We start from the raw sequence: 19,274 nt of genomic DNA, 5'->3' as shown, positions 1-19,274 counted from the left end.
ATGCATCTGCCCATGTGTTCATGATGTATAGACTTTGATTGATTTCGTTGAAGATTTCTTTGATGTCTTGTTTGAAAGGGATGTATATTGTCACATCATCGGCGTATATATATGGGTTGAGGTTATGGTTTGATAGGAGTTTTGCCAGAGGGATCATCATTAGGTTGAAAATGGTTGGTGAGAGGGGTGATCCTTGTGGAACTCCACATTCAGGTGTCCATGCTTTAGACGTGGTTGAATTTGATGTGACGTGATACGAACGCAGGGTTAGGAACCCCTTGAACCAGTTCAAGACATTTCCTCCAATGCCAAAGTATTCAAGTATGTGTAGTAGGATTCCGTGGTCAACCATGTCGAAGGCGCTTGACATGTCGAATTGTAGGAGGAGTATATTGTTGCCAGTTGCAATTAATTGTTTAAATTTGGTCATAAGGGTGACTAATACTGTTTCTGTGCTATGATTCGCCCGGAATCCTGATTGGGCATCATGTAGTATTGAGTGTTTGTTTAGATAGTTTGTGAGTTGTTTAGTTACCATTCCTTCGGTTATCTTGGTTATTAGAGGTATGGATGCTACCGGTCTGTAGTTGGTTATTTCGCTCGTGCTTTTCTTTGTATCTTTAGGAATCGGGGTGAGTAAGATTTTTCCTTTTTCTTTTGGGAAAAGTCCATTTTGTAGCATGTAATTTACATGGTTCGTTAGGTCTATTATGAATTGTTGCGGAGCAGATTTCGTGAGGTTATTTGGGCATATGTCTAGTTTGCAGTGGGATTTGGCATATCTTTTGAGAGTTTCAGAGATGAGGTCTTCTGATAGTGGTTCGAATTCTGTCCAGGTTCTGTCTGCTGGGTGTGTTCCTTCTTCTGGATCTAGACAGTCTAGAAGAGTGGGTATTCTATAGGGCTAGCGGGTATTTTGAGTCGTAGTTGTATAATTTTCTCCTTGAAGTATTTCGCAAGGTTATCGACATCTGGTATATCTTTGCCGTTGTTTGTAACTGGTGTGGTGTCTAACAGTTTGTTCACAAGGTTGAAGAGTTTATGTGTGTCTTTGTAGTTTGGTCCTATTATTGTTTTGTAGTGTTGTCTTTTGGTCTGTTTTATGGTGTATTTGTATTTTCTCCGAAGTATTTTCCAGTCGTTTAGTGTTTGTTCATCTCTCTTTTTGTTCCAAACTCGTTCTAGTTTCCTGACTTGTGTTTTAAGTTTTTTCAGCTCTTCGGTGAACCATGGATTTGATTTTTTCCTGTGTGATGTTCTGGTTTGTATTGGGGCGATTTTGTCTAATGTTGTTGTACATAGATCGTCCCATTCTTGGAGGAATTGGATGGTGTCAGCGTTTGTTTTCCATTCGTTCTGGTAGATTTGTTGGCAGAATGTTGTGGGGTCTATTTTTCCTCTCGTTGTGTATGTTGTTCGCTGATGTTTATTGATCGTGTTTATGTGTGTTTTTCGCCAGCAGAGAGAGACATTTGCTTTATGGTGGTCAGACCATAATGTAGGTGTCCATCTTGTGTCAGTGAGTATGATAGTTGAGTCCGGTTCGAACTTGTTCGTTATGATATCTAGTGTGTGTCCTTTTTTGTGAGTTGGTTGCATGTTGGGTGCTTGTAGATCCCAGAGTTTTAGGAATTCTTTGCATTCTCGTGTGTTTGGTGAAGTGTCATCTTCTAGGTGTAGGTTGATGTCTCCTAGTATAAGGATGTTTGAGGCAGATACGCAGGAGTTCGAGATGAAATCCATGAGTTGTGTTTGGGAGTCTTTCCATTTTCCTGGTGGCCTGTAGAATAGGATTGTGTTAAGGTGTCCTATTAGGTTTGGATGGTTAATTCTTGTCGATGCAATTTCAAGTTGTGGTGAGGTAGATTCGCCCGTGATTGTGATGGTGAATTCGAGTTTGTATATAATAGCTATTCCACCTCCTCTTTTTTTTCCATTTCTTGTCCAGTGGATGATTTTGTATTCTGGTGGGCATGTTTCTAAGATGGCGGGGTCTGTGGGACTATGGAACCAGGTTTCTGTGATAAATAGGAGGTCTAAATTGTCTGTGGTGATCCAATCTAGTATGTCTACTGAGTTGCTTACTGCTGATCTTGCATTAATGTATCCTAGTTGGATTGTGTGGTATGGTTCCGAGGGGGGGGGGGGGGGTTCAATGTGTTTATTTTTATTAGTTGTCTGTTTCTTCGGTGGTTGAATTTGTTGTTGTCGTTATTTTCCTCATTTTGTCGGTGGTGTTCATATCTGGAGATAATTCCTTTTGGTTGGTTATTGTGTCTTTGGTTTGGTGGATTGTTGAATGGTTGTACATAGGATTGGTGGGTTGTAGGTGAGTTTTTGTGGATGTTCTTTAGGGTGGGCATTGTGTGTATGTGAGTGCTGTGTGATTTGTGAGTAATGGGGTTGTTGTTGTCTAGGTTGTAGGTTGTGTTTGCGTGTAAGAGTAAGGTGAGGCAATGGATGGTTAAGAGTGTTTTGCTGGTGTTCATATCTATGTCTAAGGCGCTGTGGCAAATAATCAGCTGGTGTACATTTAAGCGAATCAAAGTTACATTTGCATTTAAGCTTGGCAGTTCAGAACGAGGCAATGTCTACATTTGTATTTGAACTTGGCTACTATTCAAGGCGAGGTAATGCTTACATTTGCATTTAAGCTTGGCAACCATTTAAGCTTGGCAACAGTTCAATGCGAGGCAAGCCTACATTTGCATTTAAACTTGGCAACAGCCTCCTACTGATTATATTGGTTTGTAATCAGAGCAAAGCATGCCTGTGTTTACAGTTGGTGCATAGTAGTGGGTGTTACATATGAATCTAATCTTTGTCTAGAGGTCAGAGCAAGTTAGATAAATATATGTAAATTAAGCTATTAGCAATGCTGGGACAGAGTTATTTTGTTGCCCCCTTTTTTTTTTTTTAAAGCGTTCACGAACCCATCTCTCAGGGGCCAGCAGAACTTCAACGTAGCTGTCTCTGATGACTTCTAGAACCCAAGCGTCTGAAGTTACCTTGGTCCACTCGCCCAGAAAAGAGGACAGCCTTCCTCCTATCTGCTCTCGGCCTTGGACCAGGGCCCCGTCATTGGGTACGAGACCCTGGGGGAGGACCGGAGGAAGAACCTCCTGAGCGGCGGTCTCTGCGAAAGGAATGCTGCTTCAGGGAGAACATCAGCTTGAAGGAGGAAAAGGAGCCCGACTTGCCCGGGTGATACCAACGGGCTTCTTGAAAACGGCTCTTAGAGGAACCAGGGCGAGCACTGCTGGCCCTTGCCTTGACCTCCGGCAACCTCTTGCCTTTAGAACTGCCAAGATCCGTCACAATCTTGTCCAGCTCATCCCCGAAGAGCAGCTTGCCCTTAAAAGGCAACTTGGCTAAGCGGGATTTAGAGGCATGGTCAGCTGACCAATGCTTAAGCCATAGCCATCGACGGGCAGAGACTGTCTGATACATACCTTTAGCCAAGGCTCTCAAAACATCATACAGCAAGTCTGCCAAGTAAGCCAGTAAAATCTTTTCTGCTTCAAGATTGTTATGTTTTTTTTTTTTTTTTTAACAGAGCCAGCGGGAGGGGGGAGAAAAGGAGGAACCTGGCACCACCAGGTTTGCACTTGCTCACAAAGAGCCCTCAACCCCAGGTACTCAACAAAGCCTAAGTAAATAGGCGTGGAGACCAAGCCAGAGCTGCTGCGTGTGACCACATACCTGCTAGATAGAGAGAATACTGAGGATTTCCTGGTAGCACATAACCACATATAGAGAGGCAAAAGATTGCTCTCTATCTCCACCTGCTGGTAGATGGACACAACCCACCAGTCTATGGATTGATCTGCTTGATGATATGGAATTAATTTTGCTGATGACACAAAGTTATTCAAAGTTGTTAAGTCGCAAGAGAATTGTGAAAAACTGCAAGAGGACCTTATGAGACTGGGCACCCAAATGGCAGATGACGTTTAATGTAAGTAAAAAGTGATGCATGTGGGAAAGAGGAACCCAAACTGTAGCTCCATGATGCAAGGTTCCGCATTAGGAGTCACCGCCCAGGAAAAGGTTCTGGGGGTCGCTGTTGATACGTTGAAACCCTCTGTTCAGCGTGCAGCAGTGGCTAAGAAAGCAAATAGCATGTTAGGAACTACTAGGAAAGGAATGGAAAACAAAATTCACATCTTTTTTCAGATTGGAATCCAAGTAGAAATAGCTCAGGGGTCCTTAAGTTCAAGTTCATCATTTATTAAAACTTATTCATTCATCAGACAGTTTAGCCTTTCCACATAGGGAATTCGTTTAATCCCCTGTATCATTCTTGTCTCCCTTCTCTGTACCTTTTCTAATTCCTCTATATCTTTTTTGAGATGCGGCGACCAGAATTGAACACAGTATTCGAGGTGCAGTCGCACCATTAAGTGATACAAAGGCATTATAACATCCTCATTTTTGTTTTCCATTCCTTTCCTAATAATACCTAACATTCTGTTTGCTTTCTTAGCCATAGCAGCACACTGAGCAGAAGGTTTCAACGTATCATCAATGACGACACCTAGATCCCTTTCTTGGTCCTTGACTCCTAACGTGGAACATTGCATGATATAGCTATAATTCGGGTTCCTCTTTGCCACATGCATCACTTTGCACTTGCTCACATTAAAGGTCATCTGCCTTTTAGACGCCCAGTCTCTCAGTCTTGTAAGGTCCTCTTGTAATTTTTCACAATCCTCCTGCGATTTAACGACTTTGAATAACTTTGTGTTGTCAGCAAATTTAATTACCTCACTAGTTACTCCCATCTCTAGGTCATTTATAAATATGTTAAAAAGCAGCAGTCCCAGCACAGACCCCTGGGGAACCCCACTAACTACCCTTCTCCATTGAGAATACTGACCATTTAACCCTACCTCTGTTTTCTATCTTTTAACCAGTTTTTAACCCACAATAGAACACTACCTGCTATCCCATGACTCTCCAATTTCTTCTGGAGTCTTTCATGAGGTACTTTGTCAAACGCCTTCTGAAAATCCAGATACACAACATCAACCAGCTCACCTTGTTGCAGGGGAGTCTGGGGGTTCCACGGACCTCCAGCCCCTGTGTTTTAGAGGTCCAGGCTTTTGACAGCCTGGAGCTGTCAAACAAGTAACGTGGAGGGGCATAATCAAATGGGGGCGCCCATCTCTGGGGATGGCCCCAGGAAGGGGCGGAGCCAACCATATAATCGACCAAGATGGGCGCCCATCTTTCGTGTCGATAATGCGGTCCGGAACCACCCAAATCCCAACATTTAGGCCAACCTTAGAGATGGGCGCCATCGGTTTTCGCCAATAATGGAAACTGAGGGCGGCCATCTCAAAAACGGCCAAATCCAAGGCATTTGGTCATGGGAGGAGCCAGCATTTGTAGTACACTGGTCCCCCTCACATGCCAGGACACCAACCGGGCACCCTAGGGGGCACTGCAGTGGACTTCATAAATTGCTCCCAAGTACATAACTCCCTAACCTTGTGTGCTGAGCCCCCCCAAAACCCACTCCCCACAACTGTACACCACTACCATAGCCCTTAGGGAGGAAGGAGGGCACCTACATGTGGTACAGTGGGTTTTGGGGGGTGGGGGGGTTGGAGGGCTCCCATTTACCACCACAAGTGTAACAGCTGGGGGGGATGGGCCTGGGTCCGCCTGCCTGAAGTGCACTGCACCCACTAAAAACTGCTCCAGGGACCTGCATACTGCTGTCATGGAGCTGGGTATGACATTTGAAGCTGGCAAAAAAATATTTTAAAAAACTTTGGGGGGGGGGGGGGGGGGGGAGACCACTGGGGGAGTAAGGAGAGGTCATCCCCCATTCCCTCCGGTGGTCATCTGGTCAGCTGGGGCATCTTTTCGAGGCTTGGTCGTGAAAAAAATTGGACCAAGTAAAGTCGCCCAAATGCTCGTCAGGGACGCCCTTCTTTTTTCCATTATCGGCCGAGGCAGCCATCTCTTAACCACGTCCCCGTCCCGCCTTCAGTACGCTGCCGACACGCCCCCATGAACTTTAGCCGGCCCCACGACGGGAAGCAGTTGAGGGCGGCCAAAATCGGCTTTCGATTATGCCGATTTGGCCGCCTCTGAGAGAAGGACGGCCATCTCCCAATTTGTGTCGAAAGATGGGCGTCCTTCTCTTTCGAAAATAAGCTGGATAGTAACATAGTACATGACGGCAGAGAAAAACCTGTATGGCCCATCCAGTCTGCCCAAGATAACTCATATGTGCTACTTTTTGTGTATACCTGACCTTGATTAGTATCTCCCATTTTCACAGCACAGACCATAGAAGTCTGCCCAGCACTAGCCCCGCCTCCCAACCACCAACCCCCCCCCCCCCCCCTCCCTGGCTCGGCCACCCAATCTCCGCTAAGCTTCTGAGGATCCATTCCAAGTGCAGTAGGATTATCCTCACACATTTTTCCCTATGAACAGAGATAATAGCGTGCATAAATTTGCATGCTATTATCTCTGATCATAGGGACAGTAAAGCCCCGCACTGTTCCGGTGCTATTTTTAGAGTGCTGTTTAAAACAGCTTGGGGCGTTTGATATGTCATTACTTGCTGGTACAGAAGTCAACTTTCAAAGTCAGCATTTTATTTGCTCACTACCATCTTGTAGGTAAAGGCACCTGCACTGGGCACAGCACAAGCACTTTTACATGTGGAAGCGGAAAAGGAAAGTGCAGGCTGGGGATGTGGCTTCATTCCCCACCTGCCTGCATTTCCAAAATGACCCCTGAATTCATTCCCCAACTGATAAATTTTAACAGATATGGGTAGACTTTCCAGAATGTGGCTGTGGCCTAACACCTCACACATGGATGGTAATTTTAGAACAAAATGTAAAAAAAATAAATAAATAAGGAACGCACCTATTCTATGCTCATTTCATAAAATAAGCTCAAAAAGCACCCCAAGTGTATACATAAGTATTTTATAAAATATGTGATCATCTCTGGGAAAAGGTGACTAAAGTAGCAGATCCAAAATGTTGAGAAAGGCCAGTTTTTCATGTCATAAGGTCCATAAGCAGTCTACGAAAGTTACATGTTTGAACTTACGTACCTTTATTTTTATTTTTTTCAGATAAAAAGATAGGGTTTGGACTGTTGCATTACAAATTTGTTTTTGTTTCTGGAGACTTCAGTCATCTTTTCCTAGAAATGGTCACATACGAGCATACACAAACTCTGTACCTGCTTTGCTCAAACTATGCTTTCTGGACAGCATAGTGGGTAATTCTAAAATTGTGCCATTGCTGCCTACTTTCCTTTATAGAATATTAGCATAATTGGGTATATAGGTGCATATGCACTTAGATTCAAGAATTAACACAAGCCATAAAGCTGGCCTAAGAGAGTGTGCATCAATATTCCAGAGATACACATGCATTCTATAAATTATTCACATAACTTTGCACCCTGCCCCAGGTTTCACTCATGAGTACGCCTATCTGCAAACCATGTGCTATTGGATATATGTAGTTAAAGAATAGCACTTAGGTGCATATCTGGCATGTACACACATACTAACATATAAGCCAGTATTCTAAATTACATGCATAACGGACATATAAACGTTAGTGCCTGCTCTATAGAATTACCTCCAACATATCCCCCCCCCCCCCCCCCCCCGGCATGCATAAATGTGTTATTACACAATTTTAGAAAAGTCCTTTTCTGCACATAAAACCTGACTAAAATGAACTTCTCTGTTTAACAACTTATTTTGGATAACAAGTTTTATCAAGAAATATTGAAAGACTGAGGTCTTCATTACATTATAATGAACCTACTTTAAAAACTGTCCAAACAAAAGCCTGATTATTTTATTAATTTATAGAATGGAAAATTTAATGTCTATAGTTGTTTCATGGTGGGGGTAATAATTAAAATACAACTGAAATTCCACTATACACTACGAGAATCTTCACCAAACCAAAAACATGGAATTAAACATATACTGCCAGATTCTATATATCGCACCTAGCATTCTGTGCCTAAATCTAAGCGTATTCCATAACAATGCGCATAAGTTAAATGGCTTAACAAGCCAATCAGTGTTAACAGCACAACAAGCAATAATGAGCACAAATTGGCAATAATTAAAATTTACAACATAATTCGCTAAGCATATGCTGTAATGAACTACGACTAAATTCTAAAACGCACAGTTCAAAAGAGGCATGGCTACGGGTGGGGAAAGGGGTGTCGCATGGGCATTCCCAAATTTAGGCGCATTGTTATAGAATATGGACAAGTCCGCGTAAATGTACGTGCAGGGATTTATGCCATGTGTTTTTGTTGGTGTACATGGATGTGCATAGTTTTAGGCACTGGGATATCAAATCAATACATATAAATGGCGTGTGTCGTACTCACTCGCAAATACGCAGTAGAGACCCTCTCTGCCCCGCCCCCGCGTCAATACGTGATGATGAGGGCGGAACAGAGAGGGTCTCTACTGCGCATTTGCGAGGGACACCGCTGTCGCTAACGCTCCCCCCACCTGGGGTCGCCGCCGCCACCCACCTTCCACCCGGTCGGGCCATCGCTCCACTATTGAAACAGCGAGGGCACGCAGCACACAGCTCTGCTGAGCTGCTGTCGGCCTTCCTTCTTCTTCTCTGCCTGTGTCCCGCCCTCGACGACGTTACGTCACACGAGGGCGGGACACAGGCAGAGAAGAAGGAAGGCCACAGCAGCTCAGCAGTACAGCTGTGTGCTGCGTGCCCTCGCTGTTTCAATAGCGGAGCGAGGGCCCAACCGGGTGGAAGGTGGGTGGCGATGGCTCCGGGGGGGGGGGGGGGGGTGGACGAACTAGGAGGGGGAGCGGCAGCAGCGAACTCGGCGGCGGGGTGGGGGGGGCCTTTCAACCCCCCCCTCCTATACTAGCCCGTTTTTACGGGCTGAACGGCTAGTAAGCATATATACTGTGCCTAAATCTTACAGAGTAGGTTCAGGCAAAAATGATTTCCACATGAATCCCCCATGTAGTGCTTCACACCCCAAATTCTTCATTTATGATGTTCAATGTATTCAAAAGCATGGATTAATGAGACAAAGCCAGCATGGATTTAGTGAAGGGAAATTTTGCCTCACCAATCTATTACATTTCTTTGAAGGGGTGAACAAACATGTGGATAAAGGTGAGCCAGTTGATATTGTGTATCTGGATTTTCACAAGACGTTTGACAAAGTACCTCATGAAAGACTCCAGAGGAAACTGGAGAGTCATGGGATAGCAGATCGTGTCCTACTGTGGATTAAAAACTGGCTAAAGGATAGAAAACAGAGAGTAGGGTTAAATGGTCACTGGATTTTCACAAGACGTTTGACAAAGTACCTCATGAAAGACTCCAGAGGAAACTGGAGAGTCATGGGATAGCAGGTCGTGTCCTACTGTGGATTAAAAACTGGCTAAAGGATAGAAAACAGAGAGTAGGGTTAAATGGTCAGTATTCTCAATGGGGAAGGGTAGTTAGTGGGGTTCCCTAGGGGTCTGTGCTGAGATCGCTGCTTTTTAACATATTTATAAATGACCTAGAGATGGGAGTAACTAGTGAGGTAATTAAATTTGCTGACAACACAAAGTTATTCAAAGTCGTTAAATCGCAGGAGGATTGTGAAAAATTACAAGAGGACCTTATGAGACTGGGCGTCTAAATGGCAGATGACGTTTAATGTGAGCAAGTGCAAAGTGATGCATGTGAGAAAGAGGAACCCGAATTATAGCTACATCATGCAAGGTTCCACATTAGGAGTCACAGACCAAGAAAGGGATCTAGGTGTCATCGTTGATGATACATTGAAACCTTCTGCTCATTGTGCTGCTGCGGCTAAGAAAGCAAATAGAATGTTAGGTATTATTAGGAAAGGAATGGAAAACAAAAATGAGGATACTGCCTTTGTATCAATCCATGGTGTGACCGCACCTCGAATATTGTGTTCAATTCTGGTCGCCATATCTCAAAAAAGATATAGTGGAATTACAAAAGGTACAGAGAAGGGCGATGAAAATGATAAAGGGGATGGGACGACTTCCCTATGAGGAAAGGCTAAAGTGGCTAGGGCTATTCAGCTTGGAGAAAAGGTGGCTGAGGGGAGATATGATAGAGGTCTATAAAATAATGAGTGGAGTTGAACGGTTAGATGTGAAGCGCCTGTTTACGCTTTCCAAAAATACTAGGACTAGGGACCATGCGATGAAGCTACAATGTAGTAAATTTAAAACGAATCGGAGAAAGGTTTTCTTCACTCAACGTGTAATTAAACTCTGGAATTCGTTGCCAGAGAACGTGGTAGGAGCGGATAGCTTAGAAGAGTTTAAAAAAAGGTTTGGACGTAAAGGAAAAGTCCACAGACCATGATTAAATGGACTTGGGGAAAATCCACTATTTCTGGGATAAGCAGTATAAAATGTTTTGTACTTTTTGGGGATCTTGCCAGGTATTTGTGACCTGGATTGGCCACTGTTGGAAATAGGATGCTGGGCTTGATGGATCTTTGATCTGTCCCAGTATGGCGATACTTATGTATTTATGGCAATACTTATGTAACGTACATATATATATTTTTTTAGAGAAGGAAAAGACCTCAATAAAACCTTGTGGCACTTTTTCAGAACTTTGCTGACACACAGACACCACAGGAACTCGTGTCATCATTGGTCAAAAACCTCTGATTTTTTTTCAACAACTTTTCGATAAAAAATTGGAGGTTTTTTGACCAATGATGAGTTCCTATGGTGTCTCTGTGTCAGCAAAGTTCTGAAAAAGCACTATGGGGTTTTATTAAGGTCTTTTCCTCCGTTGAAAAAAATATATTTATATACATTGAACATCATAAATGAAGATTTTTATGGTGTGTGAAGAACTACCTCCTGGATTCTATATAGCACGCATAATGTAATTGGCTTAAGCGTTGCTAATAGCTCATAACAAGCAATAGTGAGCACTAATGGGCACTGGTTAGAATTTACATGCACAACTCGCTAAGCGTATTCTGAAAAGTAGTGCACCGAAATTCTAACACGTACAGGCAAAAAGGGGCATGGTTATGGACAGGGAAATGGGCGTTTTATGGGTGTTCCAACATTTACGCACATAGAATATGGCCCAGTGCGCATAAATCTATGTGCCAGGATTTATGCCACATTTTCATTGGTGTAAATGGATGGGCATAGTTTTAGGCGCTGAGACATCAACTAAGCATACTGTATAATGCAGTTACAGAATATACTTAGTTGGCACTGATTTCAGTGCCAATTTTTTAGGCTCCATATATAGAATCTCCTCCTCCATGTTATTTCCACGTTTTTTGTTTGGGAGTAATAATTAAACTGCCTCTATAGATTCAAACACCATGGAAGTTTTTACCCATGGAGATATGCACCAATAATAAAAGCAAAACCAGGTGCATGGTTTTGCTTTAATTACGGATGAAGAAAAAAAAGCACCTGCAGAGATCTGTACCCTGCAAAATAAGGCACATAGTTTTCGCACCCACCTAATTCTGGAAACATCCACGCCATAACATAAAGGGCAAGCAATTTTCAAAAAGGCCACAAATAAAACATTTTACCTGCGGAAATGGGTTACGATTACTAATTTTTTTAAGTTATTCCCCGAACACTAAAAAATTTGGAAAATGTGGACTAGAAAAAGAGAAAAAGCCCCAAGAATACCTTTAGCGCAAATAAATCACTCTCCAGGCTGTGTCCGATCAGGATGGTATCAGAGCTGAACATGCTGAGTAATACAGCTTGGACATCTCGCAAAGTGGTCTTCACATTATTCAGATCATCTTCTGTCACCCCTGAAAACCTGCAACATATGGAAAGGCTTCAGCTGAAAGAAGCAACTCAGCAGAAGGCTGAAAAGGCCCTGTATTCTCCAGGCTGAACTGCAATCCATTTTCCCCAAACTTACTTCTGATTACTTTGACATGGTGCTGCAACCTGTCACTAAGAAGGCAGGTGGTTTTATTTATTTATTTATTTTTCTGACGAAGCTACCTGAAAACTATTGTAAAGGCAGTAGTGTCTTCTTCCCATAGTCACCCAAGCTAGGGAAGCGTGTCTTTATAAGCAGCAGACTTAGCCCACATTACTGCAAGGAGCAGGAATTGAAGCCACTAACTAAGTTACAGCCTTTCTCCTTGCTGTAACATATGCAGTTCTCAGAGTGGACTGAATCAGTTAATATCAACCAATGAAAAATAAGGAGAAATGAGGTCTTACCTGCTAATTTTCTTTCCTTTAATCCCACCAGACCATACGTGCACTCTGCACCTTTAGGACTTCAGTGTTTCAGATGACAAAAGCAATGGATTAAAAAATAAAAAAAATAAAAAAAAGCAATGGATCAAAAAAAAAAAAAAGCAATGGATCACTTGTTCTCCTTTTCTTCTGAAATGTTTTATTTATAATACTCATGTTAACATGTTTTTGAACAGGCTTTTTAAATGTTAAAATGTTGCAGAAAATTGAATGTTGAACATAAGAAAATGACATTTCCCAACCAGAAAAAAAGTGCAAGATGACCGCAATTTAAAGCCATCTATAAACTGATACAGTAGGAAGGGCCTCTGGACTGCTCTAGTGGGATTAAAGGAAGAAAATTGGAAGGTAAGACCTCATTTCTCCTTCTTTAGCATTCTCAATAGACCAGTCCAGAACCTGTGCCAATACTTCTCAAGATGGGTAAGACTGCAAAATTCCTTGTAGAATAAGTTCAGTCATGAACACAGCTAATACTCACACTCCTACCTTGAATCAAGAATGATTGAAAATGTATGAAGAGATGACTCTGCCACCACTCGGCAGACAAACCAACCAGAATCACCACTGCTCAGTCTGCCCACAAGCTTCTAAAAAGACTGATTTTGAGGGTGTGAACTTTCAGTACTGCTCTATTTTATTTTATTTTGACATTTGTACCCTACATTATCCTGAGCATACTCAAGTTCAATGTGGCTTACAATAATAACACAGGCAACGTTTACAACACCATAAACAAAATATCAAGTAAGAGCAGCGTAGCACAAATAAGATACAAGAAAGAACTAAATAATAAACCATTGATGACCAGTTACAATCTAACATACTCCATCAATGGGTAGAAATCTCTCAAAGAGGAAAGTTTTCAGTCTTTTGCGAAATACGAAGTAATCAGACTGATGCAGTGAGCTCCACCACTTAGCACCTTGGTATCTAAAGTCTGCAGCGTGAATCACCTTATAGCAATCTGGAAGATGATGTCTAAGGAAGTCCCTAGAATCAGAGGTTATACTGCGTAGGGGAACAGTTATTAAGGGCTGCATGTAATCCAATTATATGCCATATAGTATCTGAAAGACAAAAACATATAACTTAAAAATAATCCTGGATTTAATGGGCAGCCAAAATAATAATGGAGTGGCTCTATCAAACCCAATACCTTGAAGAGACGCCTAGCTGCTGTATTTTGGGCCATTTGCAGCTGTTTTAGGATACCCTCCTTACATCCAGTGTAGATGGAATTGCAGTAAATCGAACCGAGTTAAAACCAAGGATTGAACAAGCAGTCTAAAGATGTCAGGCGAGAAATATGATCTGATTCTCCTCAGCTTCCAAAGAGACCTGAAGGATTTTTTAATCACTGAGGAAACCTGAGGCTCAAATGTGAGGTGACCATCAATTAATACACCCAGTACCCTAAGCATTCAGGTCTCTTTGGAAGCTGGCTGCTCTTCCCTCTGTCACAAACTGTGGAAGCCATATGGCCTAACAGCCTCAACCTCTGCCAAGCCGTGACCTGCTGAGAGGATTTCAGGACCCCCATAATAAAGAATCAGCTAATTCAGCCCAAAAAGGACATGCGAGTGACACTATCAGTGCTATGCCTTTTGCCTAAACACATTTTCAGATGTACAGCTTCCACAGGCCCCTTAAGGACATTCAAGGAAATTATGTATTGATTCTGCTGGACTTGGAAACATAGTTGCTGCACACCACCTGCTGAAGACCCAGGGCTGAAATATGAAACACCTGTTTCAGTAAAGATTCCAGCCTGAAATCCTGCAGATCATTTAGAGCAGAAGATACTTCCACCTTAAAGGAGGTCTCTAAGACATCCACTTTCAGAACAATAGGCTTCTCCAGATCCTCAGGTGTTAAGTGAGAGAGGTTAGCCGTCACTCTACCCACGCATAAGCCTTACTTGCAGAGTACCCAAGTCTGTTAAATTAGATCCTGAACGACTCTGAATAGGGAAAACCCAGGAAAGGATTTCAGGACCCCCATAATATAGAATCAGCTAATTCAGCCAGGCTCTTGTATCAGAGAATCACAATTCCTAAGGCCTCCAGGAACATGGAAATTACTTATAGCATTCTTTCCTTCAGCAGAGTTGGACTTCAGGAAGGGTATTTCCTTCACCTACTGGAAGAGCCCCATGTTTTAGCTGCTCTGCTAGTGAACTAGCTCTGGCTCTAAAGACTCGCTGGAGGAAAAGAGGCCATAGCTCACACGACAAACTTCCACTCATCCAGCAAACCAATCCGTTTTGCTGCCTTACCGAGTGTCCCAGACTTGAAAATTCTCAGTGTTCTTAGCTTCCTTGGAGAGCTAAAATTAAGAATGCTTTGAGAAAAAGATCCCACAAGCTCCAGCACAAAAACAAAAAAACACTTTCTCCTATGGTTCCTACAATACTGCCTGAGGCTACTAAACAATACCCCAGGAACCTATGAAGTAGACAGGAATTTTTGGGAGCTAACAGAGGCAGATGCATCAACCAAACGTTAAAAAATCTAAATCGTTAAAGTCCCTAACGATTTTAAAAAAACGAAGAATGCACCAAAAAAAAAAGTCACACATGCTCAGATCGGTATTGAAACGTACAATGTATCAAAGAATCACAATACACGTCGGTAATCGGCCCCTAAATCATGCGCAGAGCAGCCAAGCGTTTTGCTGGCTGCTCTGCGCATGCTGCAAACGTCAAAACAAACAAAAAAAAAAAGAGCCACAACACATACACGTGGCTACCCGGTCAGCAAAATACAAAAACAAAGGATCAGGAGGGGGAAAGGGCGCTCGTCCGGAGCGTCCTGTATGGACGGCCTTGCCCCCCCCCCCCCCCCCCGCTGCTCCCCACTTTCCGCCGCTTCGCCCCCCCCCCCCCACGAAAAAGCAAAATTCTAGCAGCCCCAGTCCCCCTCCCTTCCTGTTCTGTTTTGCAAAAGCTAACTCTGCCTCCCATCATTCTTCTGCCTCGTGCCCCGCTGCCCCCCCTGAGGTTGACTACACCGCTCCCCCCCTCCACCGAAACCCCCCTCCCTATTACCGACCCCAGCAGCGCCTCTCACCTCTTTCTGAAGCGCTGCACAGGCAGGAAGATCTGTTGTGTTGGTCGCAGAGTCTCCATGACGTCTCTTCTTCCCTGGCCTAGGCCCGCCTCCTTCTGAAGTAGGTGAGAGGCGCTGCTCGGGTCGGTAATAGGGAGGGGGGTCTCGGTGGAGGGGGGGAGCGGAAGAATGACGGGAGGCGGAGTTAGCTTTTGCAAAACAGAAGACCAGGAAGGGAGGGGGACCGGGGCTGCTAGAATTTCGCTTTCTCGTGTGTGTGTGGGGGGGGGGGGGGGGGGGGAAGTGGCGGACAGTGGGGAGCAGCGGGGGGGGGGGGGGGGAGCATGGCCATCCATACAGGACGCTCCTGATGAGCGCCCTTGCCCCCTCCCGATCCTTTTTTTTATTTGATGTGTTTTCTGACATGTTTTCTTACAGCTCAAACACAGCTCTTTTGGACATATGTAATGCAACGTCCTTTTGACCAATCACAGCGCTTTTAGCTCTGCTAATGCGCTGGGATTGACTCAAAGTTTATTTTTTCACTTTACGATTTTTCCTGGCACAGAGCTGTCCTAACGAGAAGTCCAGACCTCTCGTTAGATTTCCTGCCTTTTTCCTGTGTAAAGGCAATCGGAAAAGGTTAGTGCATCTCATTTCAATGGGGTTTTTACACTAATTGCTCATCTGCACTCCGTTTTCGTTAGCTGCTAGCTTCCTCGGTAAAAGCCCTTTGATGCATGCAACGGCTCAAAATTTCCTCGTTGGAGGGTCGTTAAAGGCTCATTAAGCTTTGGTGCATCTGCCTCATGATCAGGCTACTGTCGAGTCTCCCCCCCCCTCCCCCAGTAAGAGTTTTGTGGTTGGAGCTGCTGTATGAGAGCTGAATTTTAAAATGGACAAAAAGTGCTTTTTCCCAGGTTCCCCTCGTGATTGAAGAGTCCGGCATCAGACACCCTGCCCAGATGGACCAACAGCTGCTATAAGAGTAATGCTTGGCATGCTCCGCAGGGCCTTACATTTTAAACATAGTCCACAAATTACCTCAGGCATGTGGGCAGCTCCTCTAAGCCAGATCGATACTTCAGCCTACATACTCTCAAAAAATGGTGCTCCCACCAGCAAAAACTCACAGCAGAAGTCTGAGCACCTTCAGAATGACTGCTGACAATGGGTTCCCCCTCCCAAATCATAGTGCAGGTGAAAGTTCTCATCTCTTACCACAGTGCTGTAAACTGAAGTAAACTGCAGCAAGGCTCTTATCTTGTGTTGACATAATTTTTGTTTTGTTTTTGAATTCTTCTCAGGGAAAAAGAAGAACTAGTGGAGGGTAAGGGTGAGGAATGTAGACTCCAAGTTGCGCCTGTGCTCCAGCTCACCAACCTTATTTATTTATTTTAATTTGTTGCATTTGTATCCCACATTTTCCCACCTTTTTGCAGGTTCAATGTGGCTTACATATTACCGTTATCGGCGTTAGCCGATTTCGGTCTGAACAAATACATGGTTTGAATGAATACAAATTGAATTGTGTAGAATGAGGTACATGTAAGGTATGTACAATTGGGAGAACTTAAGAGAGGGAGAGGGGAGGAAGAGTCAAGTAATGTCCATTACGGTCCTTGGTTACATTGTGTCGCAAGTGTCCGGTATTTTATGTTGGGTCGGTGGGGTATGCTCTTCTGAACAATTCTGTCTTTAGTGCTTTCCGGAAATTAAGGTGGTCGAGCGTAGTTTTTACTGCTTTTGGCAGCGCGTTCCACAGTTGTGCGCTTAAGTAGGGAAAACTGGATGCATAGGTGGATTTGTATTTGAGTCCTTTGTTGCTTGGGTAGTGGAGATTTAGGTACGATCATGCAGATTTTGTGGTGTTTCTGGTTGGCAGGTCGATAAGGTCTGTCATGTATCCCGGTGCCTCACCGTAAACAATTTTATGAACAGTCGTGCAGATTTTGAAAGTGATACGATCTTTAATTGGTAGCCAACGTAGTTTTTCTCGGAGTGGTTTGGCGCTGTCAAAACACGTTTTTCCAAATATAAGCCTGGCTGCTGTTTTCGACGGTCTGAAGTTTCTTTATGATTTGATCTTTGCATCCCGCATAGATTCCGTTACAGTAGTCTGCGTGGCTTAATACCATTGACTGTATCAGGTTACAAAATATTTCCCTCGGGAAAAATGGTTTCAGGCATTTGAGTTTCTACATTGAGAAAAACATTTTCTTTATGGTAGATTTCACTTGGGTCTCTAGTGATAGGTTATTATCGATTGTTACTCCGAGAATTTTCAGGTTGTCTGAGATAGGGAGGGTATATCCTGGGGTGTTTATACTTGTGGGTTTGTAAGTATTGTATCACGATGAAATAATGAGAAAGTGCGTTTCTTCTGCATTGAGTTTTAGCTGGAACGTATTTGCCCATGAGTTCATAATGTTTAAGCTGAGCTTGATTTCATTGGTGTTTTCTGCCAGATCATGTTTGTAGGGGATGTATAATGTAATGTCGTCAGCATAGATAAATGGGTTAAGGCTTTGGGTGGATAAGGTCTTGGCTAGTGGAGTCATCATGAGGTTGAAGAGGATCGGTGATAGTGGTGATCCTTGCGGTACTCCGCAGCCTGGTTTCCATGGTGGCGTTGTATTTTTTTTTTTTTTTGTATATTTAATTTTCTTTATTAGTTTTCATTATATACAAAGATATAAATCTTTGATAGATAATCCAATATTGAATAAATGTACAACATTATAGGAACATAATAACATCAAAAGAAAAATATTGGAATTTCAAATAGTCCACAAATAGGAAGAACCGAGGTTTTATCCATGGAAGTTGAAGCTCAATATTATATATATTAAAAAAAAAAAAAAAAAAAGGAAATATATGTAGGTGGCAGTCCTATATTTAAATTATCCAGCATGCTTTTCTATCAGTCAATCATTCTTGGCCTCATGGCTATCTAAAAAGGCACATAATTGTTCTGGCTCATAGAATATATATCTATTATTTTCAAAGAAAACTAAACATTTACAGGGGAATCTCAGCTGGTAGGAAGCTTTAATCGCCAGAGTTCTCTGTTTAAGTTCCAAAAATTTCTTCCTCCTTTGTTGTGTCCAACGAGAGATATCTGGGAAGATTAAAACTTTACTTCCCAGAAACTCAGGTTGGATATTTTTAAAGTACAAACAAAGCAATGCTTCTTTATCCTGCAAAAACACAAATGTAATAATCATAGTTGCAAGAGTCTTAATTTCTTCCTTAGATTGTTCTAAGAACTCCGATAAATCCAATGTCTCTGAGGAAACTTGTTGATCTGCGTCTCCTTGTAATGAAGCTGATTGTAACTTCTTTTTGTCTCCAAGATAATATATTTTTTTGCAATGGTGGTAAAGATTGTTCTGTATATTTAAATATCTCCTTCAAGAATTTATTGAACATTTCTCTTGCGGAAATATATTTAGTCGTGAGGAAAGTTTAATATACGTAGATTTAAATTTCTCACAGAGTTCTCTAAATTTTCAATTTTTCTATGATATATCAATCGATCTCCAGCCATCTGCGATTGTTGCTCCCGTACTTTAGTCAAGTCCCCCTCTAAGGTTTTATACTTTGTAGAAATTTTTTCAAAGTTATCTTTTATTTCTTTTACTTGTGTTATATTATTCAATGAGGCAGAAATAAACACTGTACAGACCTTATGCATGGCCTCAAGTGCTGACCATATAGACTCCAGGGTTATCTCTTGGGGTTTCACCAAAGGCTGTATTACCACGGTTTGTAGCGAAGTTTCCTCTCCGGAGTCAGCATTCCGGCTCCCCTCCGCTAGCATTTCTCCTCCCACCATGGTTGGTGAACTCTTCTCCCCCTCCTCGATAGACGCTGACGCCACTTCCTTCGACAGGGTCTGCTGCCCCTTCGAGCTATTGCTT

At 42.9% G+C, this 19,274-nt stretch overlaps 1 protein-coding gene across 1 annotated transcript in view; it reads right to left on the bottom strand.

Annotated features, from left to right (window-relative positions):
- Window positions 1–19,274, bottom strand: part of REXO1 (RNA exonuclease 1 homolog) — a 222,883-nt gene that overhangs the window by 37,596 nt on the left and 166,013 nt on the right. The window contains exon 14 of the mRNA XM_030220016.1: window positions 11,708–11,846. Within this exon, the coding sequence (XP_030075876.1) occupies window positions 11,708–11,846 (139 nt within the window). The remainder of the gene's footprint in view (window positions 1–11,707; window positions 11,847–19,274) is intronic.

This window comes from Microcaecilia unicolor, chromosome 11, assembly GCF_901765095.1.
Source record: "Microcaecilia unicolor chromosome 11, aMicUni1.1, whole genome shotgun sequence".
Taxonomy (NCBI): Eukaryota; Metazoa; Chordata; class Amphibia; order Gymnophiona; family Siphonopidae; genus Microcaecilia; species Microcaecilia unicolor.
Note: the sequence above shows the minus strand (reverse complement) of the source record. Positions and strands in the feature narration are given on the sequence as shown.